Consider the following 12,972-nt stretch of genomic DNA (forward strand, 5'->3'; position numbering starts at 1 on the left):
GAAAACAGAAGTAGTATTTTCTTAATTAAGCAAAGAATCTCTATCTTTAATTTCACCTCGTTTTGTTTACTTTTTATCCCAATTTACCATTTGTCTTTTTTACACTCATACTCTATGATCTTTTCTTCAACTACTATAACTCTATCCCTACATCTTATACTTCAGATACCTCTATCTTCTATCATTCATATTGACCTTACCCAAATTCAGTTTCTTTGTGGACTCTCAAAGGAGTCTTCACATTTTCATAAAAATTGAGACTACTGAAAAATGTTTATAAAAATAAGGAATATTTTTTTTATTTTTTAAAAATGTAATGCTATTAATAACAACTTTCTGAGAATACAGTATCAGAATACAATTGATCACCTAGTGTACAATTTTCCTGTATCACTTTATAAGCATCTAACTCCTTTAAAATGATTTAAGTATTTCTTTATCCAGCTTTATTAACAATTCAAATTAAAATATATTTTAGAAATCTAACTTAATATTTCCTACATGGAAGAACTGATAGTTATTTGTGCAAATTGAATTTTACATTTCCAATGGCATATTACCATTATATTCCAAGTTTCCTTATCTCAACTTTCCCACAAAATTTTAAAAACAGTTTTAAGTAGACAACGGACATATAGCTGTACTTTAATAAGTCCTACAAATGTGTTTTCCTAGCAAGAGAACAATATCTCATTGTAACTCTCCTCTTCTGCAGTGTAGTTTTGATATTTCATTTGTTCTGACTTATAAAAAAGTACAACAAAGAAAATGCTTTACCAAAATCTTGCATAATCATGGTATGGGCCATTCTAGAGTCTGATGTGTACAATCCAAGACTGCCTCCTCCACATGAATCCATACTTAGCAAAGTTCATTCACAAATCTCTGTAAAAGAAATGGTTTTTTAAATAGTTTAAAAGCATGTAGGTCAGTCAGTTGTTTTGAGAAAAAAAATGCAATTGAAAACATGCCTTTCAACCAGGTGTGCAAATTTTATTACAAAAGAAAACAAAACAAAAACCTTGATTAGATGCTTTATGTGACAACCATAAATTATAGAAGGGCCAAGTGGAAGTAAACCAAAGATAATGGAGAATGAGACAGAGTAAGTGTAGTGAACCATAGAGAAGTGAAAGAAGCAAGCAAAAGAACAAAACTGTAGTGTTGAAGTTCCAGTTAAAATATAGGTTATAAAAGCAGAAGAAAAAGAACAAGATGACAATAGTTGGGATATTTATACATTACTAGAGGACTCAGGTGTCTAGTATTAGTGAATTTCCTCCAGTGGCTCTCATCCATTTCTTCCAGACCCAGATCAGCCCTGCAGCCGAGCTCTGCAGATAAACGTGTTTCACCTCTGGCTCCAGGGGTTTTACTTATAATGTAAAATGTTCTATCCCAGTTTCCCGGGAGTTCTTTGAGTCAGTAAGGACTTCTGAGCTCACTCTACTACATTCTCTTGTCTCACAGTTTTGAGGACTCATGAAACATGACTGCTTCCTAAATATGGTAAAGATAAGATCAATCACATACAAACATTTTAGCAAAGCGTTTTACAGAATATAGTTTACTTGCAATTGTATGATGGATTTTTTCCATTAATGATTACTAAAGTCATGTTAGCCTCATACTAATTTTGAAAGCAAGGGATCAACATATTTCATTTCAAATGACTTATCTAAGATCACCAGATGTATGAAACCTAAACTCATGTGCTGTCAACATATTTTTTATAACTACTTATGTGTATTTCCTCATTAAACTTAAGATTCTAAGTAAATCTACCAAAAAATCTGTAAATTTTATAACAATTATCTCCTTTTTAGATAGGAGTGTTTAATAAATAGGACTATACTGCACAAAAGATAAGACTATATCATTAATAAACATTTTAGAAAGCTGCTATGTAAACTAACTTTATCCTTAAGTACAGGAGATGACAAAGATTTTTTCCTTGCCTTAAAGTTCTATAAATGGAGGAGAGTCTCACAAAGTAACCTCTGTACATAACATTTGAGTCATGTATATAAAAATCCTACAGCATATCAAATATTTTAGATAAAATTATTTGGTTATGTGTGAGCAAAATCACGAAGTTTTAGAAATTCTTGGTCGTATTTTATCTTTTTAAAAATACCACAAAATGTTTTCTGCCTTCAAAATGAAGTCAAGAGCGTTCACAATAAACTGTGTGTTCAGAGGTAAGTTAAAATGCCATGAGAACTCCTTAGAATTAAAAACATTGTACTATTTCAACTTTAATTAAAGCAATTGTTTTCTTTATTACTAATAGAACAATTATAAATGTCTTTAAATGTTTTAAACAATTTTGTTTAGCTATGAAATAAGATAAAACACTATAATTTGTTAATCACCTTAATATAGAGTCTTGAAGAAACTGTAGATTTTTCTTACATAGTAAAATAAAATCTGCAGCAATTTCTTTTTATTTTTCCTTCTGAGCTATATTATTTTCTTGGGGGGGGGGAAGTTTTCTTTACCTATTGTAAAAATACATTTAGAATTAGATATTTTAAAACATTTTAAACCAAAACTCTTACACAACTCAGAATTTTTCTTTACACTTTCAATTTGGGCTGATATGCTCAAATCTATTAATATAAAAAGCAACCATAGGGATTCCAACAGAAACGACTATCCACCAAGATATAAGCAACATTATTAGAATTCGACCACCTGATTAAAACAAAATCTTCTCTAAAGCACATTTTCAAAATCACTACCAACTCCATATTTTGGAAAGTGAAAGCGAACCAACCAAGGGCAAGCTTTATCTTTGCCAGATCCATAGAAAAAAAGATGCACTAGCGCTCCGTGAAATGTAAAAATTCGAACGCCTAATGCAACTATATTATGGGAAGCGCCATGCTGTAGGATACCAAATAAATCGGAGCACATTTATTCCCACATAGGAAGTTTCAAAACGATCAGTAATAAATAAGGTAGGAGAACAGCCAATAGGTCCCCAGGCTTCTGAGTCTTCCCAAGAATCTATCTCACACACATCCTCACTGAATGGAGGGAACCACCAAGTACGCCTTAAGTAAACATCTTTCCAGCCACGTAGGGGAAGCAGAAATCACAGATACACACAAACGTTCCTCTCAGCAATCGCCTCTAAACACAGCTCATTCGGGATCTAGCTTCTCGGTGATGCAAATTCGGCAAAGGGGTGGGAGAGAAATCCTGAGACGGCAAAACGAGAGAATGTGAAAGTAGTCTTTGCGGAGATAGGAGACAAAGGAGCCCTGGCAAGGAGCAGTATTGCAGCTTTGGACACAACCCTCTTCCCGCAGAAGTCTGCCTTTCCCGAGCCCGTGCCAAGTTTCAATCGTTTCGAGCAGAACGCACACACGTGCCCTCATATAAATGACCCATCTGCCTGGATGGATCCTGAACCGAACCAGAGCACCTCCGCCGAGGAAAGCTGGAGATCGAAGAGACAAGAATTACCCTTTCCCCTCCTCTCAGTTGGTGCAGAGGTCTCCACTGCCCCTTCGCCACCCGCGCTGTGCAACCAACCCCTCATCTCCCTCCCGCTCCCTCTGCCCACTCCGTGGGAGAAGAAGGCTGAGAACCAAAATGGTGGTGTGTTCGCTGAGGCGACACTTGCAGCACACGTCCCCCCCCACCCCCTTCCCTGCTCTGACGGCTCCCGATCGCCCGAAAATGCCCGATTCGCTCCCACCTCCCCACAAACGCCGCCATCCCTCGCGAATTGCAAGGTTACCACTCGCGGCGGGCGGGGGGCGCGAGTGAAAGGAATATGGGGCTGAGGGGGAGGGGGGGGGGGATGTAGCAGGAAAAAATGCCGGGGGGGGGGGGGGGCGTCGCATTCTTCACTTCACCGTTTTGTTTTCCGCCATTTTCCCGTCACCCCAAACCACCGACGGCCTTCGCTAGGGCTCTCGCCCCCGGGGGGCTCTGGCCCTACGGAAAGAAAAGGTCAGCTGAGGAGGAGACCCTTCCCTCCATTCCTGCAGCCGCCGCCGAGGCGGAGGCTCCAAACGGGGCGCCCGAGGGGGAGGGCGATCTAGGGACCGGACGCCACTTCCATTGTTCCCTTCGCCCCACGGTGCAAGCGGCACCAGCTCTCCTCCCCTCTCGGGAGCGACCCCGAGCGCAGGGGCCCCGAAATCCCCTCTCTTTTCTCCTGAGGAGCCTCCTTACCTGCAGATGCTGCCGCCGCCAGGAAAATTCTGACCGCGCTCCGAATTTCTGGGGGGGCGGGGGGGGGGCAAGGGGGGAGGAGGCGGGGGTTGCAGCTGTGGAGCCGTAAGGTCTCCGCGTTCGGGTTTCCGAGGTTGTGCAGCCGGAGCCAATCACAAGCGACCCTGCGTCTGCGAGGCGCGCGGCCGTGCCCTACTTTATAGCGCCGCCGCCTGCTGAGGTTGCGTTACGTCACGCGCCCGCGGCTGCAGGGCGAGGGGCCGGAGGGGGAGCTGCGCAGGCGCGGGAGGGCCGGGGAGGGTTGGGCTCGGAGACCCCGCCGCCCAGCTGCGGGGACGGCGGCGCCGCGCGAGAGCAAGTCCGCGGAGCCTCGATCTCGCGAGCCCCTGAGGAGTTTCCTTGGGAAGATTTTGTGTTTTTTCAGGTTTCCCAAGGGGATGAAAAAGGGAAGGGGGTGGGGGCGACTGTGGATCGGGGAATCTCCAATAGTGGTGGACTACGTTTTAAAAAAAATCGCCCCAAATATATATATATATATATATATATATATATATATATATATATATATATATATATATATATATATATATATTGATTTGGGGCGATATATAAAAAATATATATATATACTTTTTTTTTAAATCGCCCCTACCCTAGAGGAGGATTTGGCCAATTAGGCTGACGGGAGGGATGAGGTATATGCCTCGCCCCAGTACACCCACCCATGTGTGTTTTGCAGTTTTTATTCCTCACTCCCTCCTCCCTTCCTTTTATATTCCTCGATGGTAGACAATGGGTTGAAGAAAGTAGAGAGGAGAAAGGCATACAAGGGAAGGGACAAGGAACCTGAATGCTCCTGAATCTCTCCCTTGGAACGGGTGTGTGCACAAAATGGGAGAAGTGAGAAATTCAGTAGTGACTGGTGAGGAAAAAAGTGATGAGATGTGAGTAAAAGTTTGGATTTGAAGAGCCTTATACTGTATTCTGAAAATGTAGCTTTAGTACTGTGAGCATTTGAAATAAATAGCCTTGTTTAAGCAGGGGAGAAGCTAGGACACTAAAAATAAAGAAGGCAACTCACTATCTTTAGTACCTAAATAATGTATTTTACAAATAAAATATGTTATTGTTCTCAAGTTAACTACACAGTTTCTCCAGGTCTCTGAACCTAATGCACCACTAAAAGTTTTGAGAAAAATAGAGACATGATGTGAAAGCCCTAGCCCAGTACCTGGCTCAGTAGACGAGGTTTCTCTATGCAGAGTCAAGTAGTAAATATTTTAGGCTTTGAGGGCCATGATATCTATGTTACAACTATTCACATCCCCAATTATAGCACAATAGCAGCCGTAAACATCATGTACACAAATGAATATGTCTGTGTTCCAGTAGAACGTTATTTAGGGACACTGACATTTGAATTTTATGTCATTTTAGCATGTCACAAAAAATTCTTCTTGGAAGATTTTTCAACTACTTAAAAATGAAAAAAAAAAAAAACATTCTTAATCGCAGGCCATTAAAAAAAAGTCAAAAATAAAAGAAAGTATAAACAAGAGTTTAAGAAAAACAGACAGCTATCCAGATTTGGCCTGTAGGTTGTACTTTGCCAGCTCCTATAAGTGTTAGATATTTACACTTTTACTTTTCCTCCTAGATGAAGAAAGGTATTTCTATGAGTGTATTTCTATACATGATGTGTTTCTATATTGGACACTCTGGTAAGTCCTACTTGAAAGTTTTCCTACCAGTGACAATTCCAATAGGACATTGATGGAAGAAAGCTAAGAAATATGGGGAGCTTTTACATTAGTAACCTTTGTGAATGGTACATTGTAGGAGGTAGTTTTTAAAACCTGAAGATCATCTTTGCTTCTATTTCTCCAAACATCTGGTCCATCCAAATGTCTTTAGAATTCTACTTCCTTAATATCTGTGAAAGTCATCCTTTTTTCCCCATTCCTAATGTCATTACCTTGTTCAGGTTCACATCCCTTCTTACTTGGATTGTTGCAACACCTTCCTAATTAGTTTCTTTTTTAATTTCTTTATTGATTAAGGCATTATATATGTGCCCTTACCCCCCATAAGTCCCCCCACTCATGCCCTCACCCCCGTGTTGGTTAGGCTTATATGCATGCATACAAACCTTTAGTTGATCTCTCTCCCTTACCCCCACCCTCCCCTACCTTCCCTTTGAGGTTTGACAGTCTGATCGATGCTTCTCTGTCTCTGGATCTGTTTTTGTTAATCAGTTTATGTTGTTCATTATATTCCATAAATGAGTGAGTTTATGTGATATTTATCTTTCTCTGACTGGCTTATTTCACTTAGAATAATGCTAATCTGTTTCTCTGTGTCCATATATTCATCAGATCCTGATATCAGAAATCACCAAATCATAAAAATATCTCAAATCAAGCCTCCCCACTACAATTTCATTTTAGCTGAGGCCCTCAACAAATGGGATTACCGGTATGTAAAAACTTCCTAATTCATTTCTCTGCTTCAAGTCTCCCTTTACTCCAGTTGGTATCTTTTCTAGTGTAAAGTCTACACTACCACAGAAATCATTTACATAACAAAACAAACAAAATTTATTATCTCCTCTGCTTAAACATTGCTGTCAATTCCCATTAGAAGTCTAGGTTGATGCCCAGGCAAGGACAGAAGGAGGCTTATGGGAATCCCAGCTGGGCAACAATGTGGAAGATCATCCAACATATGTCTTTTAGATATTTGGTAGATATTGATTCAAAGGAGTGCACTGAATGCTAAGTTAAGGATGATTGTTTGTGCTCTTATTTTAAATAGTTGTTTTTTTACATCCCCTTCAGTGTTTTTGTAGTTAAATATTAGCCCCAAGACTAAGGTGACCAGATTTTAACATTGGTAAAGCGGGACACCATTTACGTGGGGGGATTCTTGATGAAAATTTGGTCTATATGGAGCAACAAAAAAATTCATAAAACGCAAAAATAGTATTGTAATATATTTTTTTAAATTTCAACATAAGTACAATTTACAAATATAATAAAAATAAAATTATGTATAGTATTGTTTTATTCTTTGGCATAGTTCTTATTTGAGTGAATTTTTTTAGTAGATTGCTGTCGTTTAAAAGGTCATGAAATTTTGCACAAGAATTTGTTAAATTATATTTCACACTTAAAATGGCTTTCAAAGTCTCAACGCTTAATTGTAATGTAAGTCGTAAGTGTCACTTTCAAGGCCGGCGCTAGAGTTTTTGCTGCCACTATAAAATATAAATAATACGAGTACTGTCTGCTAAATTCAAGAAAATTTATGTATTTATGAAATAAATAAATAAATAAATTACCTAAATTATCTGAATAGCTGATTTGTAATGACATCACTTGTTTAACTAGCTTACTAGCATGCAGTATGATATGTATCTTCTGAGAGACAGTTACAAAATGTTTTCATCGTTATGAATTTTGATAAGCAGTCCTTGATAATCAGTTCTCAACAATTATTTGTTATTATTTAAGTTTAACATGATAAAATTAACAAAAATAATATAAAACTCATATCCTGGCTGAATAGCCACATGGCCGCCGAAAACCATATATTCCCTTCCCGTTCTCCCGCCATTCCCTAGTTTGTCCTGCATTCTTTCCAAAAATTGGGACTTTTTAAAAACGCCTCGGGACAAATTGTTAAAAATCGGGACTGTCCTGCCAAAAGCGGGATGTCTGGTCACCTTACCCAAAACCAATAATATTAATTAGATGCCATAAGCTCTTTGTAATCTGTATCTTGTTTTGTTTTGTAGCTTGCTCACTTCATTTCCCTCTACTCACCTAGTTAATCTTGGCTAATGAATATTATTTTGTTATGTACATTTAGAAACCACATATTGCTCTCTTGTCATATGTTTTTGGAGTCAAAGTTTATTATGATATATATTCGCTTTAACTTCAAGCTTTTCTATGAAAACTCTTAGCCTTCTTACTTTAATAGTAACCTGACCATCTCCCAAGGAAATAATCTAAAATAAATTGACATAAGCACATTCTGGGTCATCAGACCACCCTATAACTGAACACTACCATACATTATCAGCACTTAACATTTGTATTTACAAGCACACTGACACCAGATGGTACAACTTTAATTGTTTTGGGTTAAATTGATATTGAGGAGTCAGATTTTGTATGTAAATTATATTATCCTCTACCAGGTGTACTGTATATAATGCAATTACTTGGTAGTTAGAATAAACTGGTCCGGAAAGTGAGTCATCCCACAGTGTATGATAAGACAGGCTGCACTCCATGTGCCATTGTGGAGTCACATTCATGTTGTGAACTGTAGTTTAGTTTCAGCAAAACAATATAATGCATAATATTAAATTAATCAATCCTGTTAATTTATTAGTTTTCTTGTTTATTGTTTTGGTTTTATAATTGACTAGAGGCCCGATGCACAAAATTCATGCAAGAGTAGGCCTTCCTTCCCCCTGCTGCTAGCATCAGTTTCCCTCTAGTACCCAGGACCTGGGCTTCCCCCCCTCCCCAAGCCAGAGTCCTCCAGAAGAGCATCCAATCTAATTAGCATGTTACCCTTTTACAATTATAGATAAGCACTGTAAGCCTAAGGCCCTTATTTATATGTAACTCTACTCTTGTTTATGTTTAAATAATGTTATAATAAAACAATTTAAGTCAACATTGAGAGTACAAATTTTTCCCCCTTTAAATTAGTCTGTAATAAACAATACAAAATGATGCACAAAAGGACTCTAAATACTATCCTACATAAAAAGTATGGGTACTATTAGGGGAGAATAATTAATTCCTGAGTTGAGAGAGGAAATACATAAGATGAGATTGTTATATTGTTGCATCTGTGAGCAAGAAAACGGTCAAACTGATGGAATAATATCCAAAGTACAGAGAGCATTGAAAAATAATAATAACTACAAGCAATTGATTGAAACGCATTGAAAGAAAAAATCTGAGTTCATTAAGAATACTGAAAGAGGGGAATAGAGAAAGATCCCCCAATTCCAAAGAGAATATTTGGTAGTATTTGAAGTAAGATTAACAGCTTATTCTGCCAATTAGCAATTAAAAGAAAAGAACTCAGTATTTTCTGTTTTTTCATGTACAAACTAAAGGTCAGCCAAATAGCCCCTGTTTGATAATAGCAAGTTACTTTCACAAGAAATGCAATTATTAACTGTCAAAATATAGAAATTAACATAAAAATAACAATTTTATAAACTGCTAATGAAGTAAAAGACCAAGCAGTGATCATGAGTGGGTGAAATATTAGATGTAAAACTGATGGAAGCTTGATAAAGGAGCTCACTCTGTCATCACCATCTACTCAGTTTCTCAGCATCTTCACCAGTATTTGGTATTACTGTATCACTATGTTTTACTTCAGCTGGTCTAATAAATATGTAGTGATTTCTCATCATCTGTTAATTTGCATTTGTGTGATAGCTAATTTTGATTTAAAATTTTTCATGTGTTTATTTGCTATAATCTCTTTGGTGAAGTGTCTGTTCAAGTTCTTTGCTCATCTTTTTTTTTTTGTTTGTTTGGGTTTTTTTTGGTTTGTTTGTTTGGTTTTTTGGTGGTGTTTTTTTTTACAGAGGAAGGGAGAGAGATAGAAAGCTAGAAACGTCGATGAGAGAGAAACATAGACCAGCTGCCTCTTGCACACCCCCTACCGGGATGTGCCCGCAACCAAGGTACATGCCCTTGACCAGAATAGAACCCGGGACCTTTCAGTCCGCAGACCGACGCTCTACCACTGAGCCAAACCAGTTTCTGCTCTTTTTTTTTTTTTAATAGTCCTTTCATGTTTTCTTTCTTTCTTTCTTTCTTTCTTTCTTTCTTTCTTTCTTTCTTTCTTTCTTTCTTTCTTTCTTTCTTTCTTTCTTTCTTTCTTTCTTTCTTTTTTTGATTAAGGTATTACATATGTGTCCATATCCCCCATTGCCCCTCCACCACACTCACATACATGCCATCACCCCCCTGCTGTCTCTGTCCATTGGTTATGTTTATATGCATGCATACAAATCTTTTGGTTGATCTCTACACCTTACCCCCACCCTCCTCTACCTTCCCTCCAAGGTTTGAGCATCCGATCCATGCTCTCTGTCTCTAGATCTGTTTTTGTTTATCAGTTTATGTTGTACATTATAACCTGCAAATGAGTGAAATCATGTGATATTTATCTTTCTCTGACTGACTTATTTCATTTATCATAATGCTCTCCAGCTCCATCCATGCTGTTGCAAAAGGTAGGAGTTTCTTCCTTTCTACAGAAGTATAGTATTCCATTGTGTAGATATACCACAGTTTTCTAATCCACTCATCTGCTGATGGGCACTTAGGTTGTTTCAAAATCCTAGCTATTGTAAATTGCACTGCTATGAACATTGGGTACATATATCCTTTCTGATTCGTGTTTCTAGTTTCTTTTTTTATTTTTATTTTTATTTTTTAAATAAATCTTTATTGTTCAGATTATTACAAATATTCCTCTTCACCCCCGCCTCAATTGCTCCCCTCCACCAGGTTCCCACCCCACCCTCTGCCCTTTCCCCACCTTCCATTGTCCTCATCCATAGGTACACAGTTTTTATTTAGTCTCTTCCCACTCCCGCCCCCCCCCCCCCCCCCGCTCCCCTTTTCCCTGAGACTCTTCAGTCCATTCCCCTTCCATACCGCTGATTCTATTATATTCACCAGTTAATATTGTTCATCAGGTGTTTTTTTTTTTAATTCCCCTGGCTTTTAGTTTCACTTGTTGATATTTATGTATTTGTTGTTCATAATTTTTATCTTTATCTTCTTCCTCTTCCTAAAGAACCCCCTTCAGCAATTCATATAATTCTGGTTTGGCGGTGATGAACTCCTTTAGCTTTTTTTTATTTGTGAAGCTCTTTATCTGGCCTTCAATTCTGAGTGATAGCTTTGCTGGGTAGAGTATTTTTGGCTGTAGATTCTTGCTATTCATCACCTTGAATATTTCCTGCCATTCCCGTCTGGCCTGCATGGTTTCTGTTGAGAAATCAGCTGACAATCGTATGGGTGCTTCTTTATAGGTAACTGTTTTTCTCTTGCTGCTTTTAATATTCTCTCTTTGTCTTTTGCTCTTGGCATTTTAATTATGATGTGTCTTGGTGTGGTCCTCTTTGGATTCCTCTTGTGTGGGGTTCTGTGCACTTCCTGGACTTGTAAGTCTATTTCTTTCACCAGGTGGGGGAAGTTTTCTGTCACTATCTCTTCCAGTATTCTTTCGGTATCTTGCTCTCTCTTTTCTTCTGGGATCCCCATAATTCTGATGTTGGTTCGCTTGAAATTGTCCCAGAGGTTTCTTACACTATCTTCAACTTTCTGGATTCTCTTATCTTCTTGCTTGTGTGAAGGAGTGTCCTCTGGCTCTTTGTGTTCCAAACCTTTGTCTTGATTCTTGCGATCTTCCAGTCTGTTTTTAGGACTCTGTGTAATATTTTTTTTTATTCAGACAATGTTTTCTTTATTTCTAGTTGATCCCTTTTTATTTTTAGTTGATCCCTTATCATATCCTCATAGTTATCATTTATTTTATCGACCTTTTTTAGGAGATTCTTGAAAAGCCTTATAACTGTAGTTTTGAACTCAATGCCCATTCTTTTCTTTTCTTATATCTCCTTCCTTTGTGTCCTGCCTCTCCTCTGCATTTTTAGCTTCTTCGCTAATTTGATGGAATAGTTTTGTTAGGTGTTCTGGTAGAGCCCAGTAGCACAGCCTTCCCAGTTACCTGAGGAGGAAAGCCTTGGTGTAGCCCTTTGTGGGCTGTGTGTGCAGTCTTGTTGTTAAGCCTTGCTTGTTGTTGGTATCACTGGGAAGCATTGATCTCCAAGCCAATTGGCTGTGAGGATCAGTAGTGTCTCAGCTAGGAGGGCTTCTGTACTCCGCTTGGATGGGGCGGAGTCTCAGGTGATACAGACAAGCTTTGGTGAGTCCTGCAAGATTGGTTGCAGGTGCGTGCACCTCTTTGTTATATGCGCAGACAAACTTTGGTGAGTCCCGCAAGATTGGTTGCAGGCGTGTGCACCTCTTTGGTATGGCGCAGACAAGCTTTGATTTGTCCCTCCTCCGGAGAGTACTATTTGCAGTGAACGAGAAAGCCAGCCTCCAGGAGGGCTTCGGTGCTCCCCTTGGATCGGGCGGAGTCTCAGGGTGGTGCTGACAAGCTTGGTTTCTAGTCAGCCCCGCAGTAATGGCCGCTGGCCCACATACCGACACAGCGGCAAGGTGGAAGAAGAGAGTGGGTTTCTCTAAAACAAAAGATTTACAGGGGTGGTGAGGTCACTGCTTTGGCTGACCCTGATTGGTTGTGTGAAGGCTAGGGTCCAGCTACATAGTGACATAGTTATACAAAATGGATGGAGCACAAGATGGAGTCAGGAGTTAACCCTGTCCTGCCCTCTCACTTGGGATATATTCCTAGAAGTGGGATCACTGGGTCAAGTGGGAGTTCCATTTTTAATTTTTTTGAGGAACTCCATACTGTTCTCCACAGTGTCTTTGCCTATCTTTTAATGTGACTGTTTCCTTATTGTTGAGTTTCAGACTTAAAAAAAATTAAAAAAAATATATATATACACACATATATATATTATAGATACATATTATCAGATATGTGATTTATATATATTTCTTCCCATCATCACCTGGTCTTTTTTTATGGTGGCTTTGGCAGAGCCAAAGTTTTTCATTTTAGTTAAATCCAATTTATCATTTTTTTTTCTTAT

The 12,972-nt window shown here is 38.7% G+C and overlaps 1 protein-coding gene across 10 annotated transcripts in view; it reads right to left on the reverse strand.

The window, feature by feature from the left end:
• The window catches only part of ZNF711 (zinc finger protein 711), a 37,528-nt gene extending 33,178 nt beyond the window's left edge, over positions 1-4,350 (reverse strand). For 4 of the 10 annotated variants that reach the window (XM_036439800.2, XM_036439798.2, XM_036439799.2 and 1 more), the window contains exons 1-2: positions 2,376-3,499; positions 778-1,500 (exon numbers count right to left, since the gene is read on the reverse strand). In XM_036439800.2, the coding sequence (XP_036295693.1) occupies positions 778-859 (82 nt within the window). In that variant the 5' untranslated portion in view covers positions 860-1,500; positions 2,376-3,499. Of the gene's footprint in view, positions 1-777; positions 1,501-2,375; positions 3,501-4,191 lie in introns of those variants that run through there. The other 6 variants (XM_045582362.1, XM_045582363.1, XM_045582364.1 and 3 more) reach the window with 6 other exon arrangements.
• Between the last annotated feature and the right edge of the window lie 8,622 nt (positions 4,351-12,972).

This window comes from Pipistrellus kuhlii, unplaced genomic scaffold (genome assembly GCF_014108245.1).
Source record: "Pipistrellus kuhlii isolate mPipKuh1 unplaced genomic scaffold, mPipKuh1.p scaffold_m20_p_16, whole genome shotgun sequence".
Taxonomy (NCBI): domain Eukaryota; kingdom Metazoa; phylum Chordata; class Mammalia; order Chiroptera; family Vespertilionidae; genus Pipistrellus; species Pipistrellus kuhlii.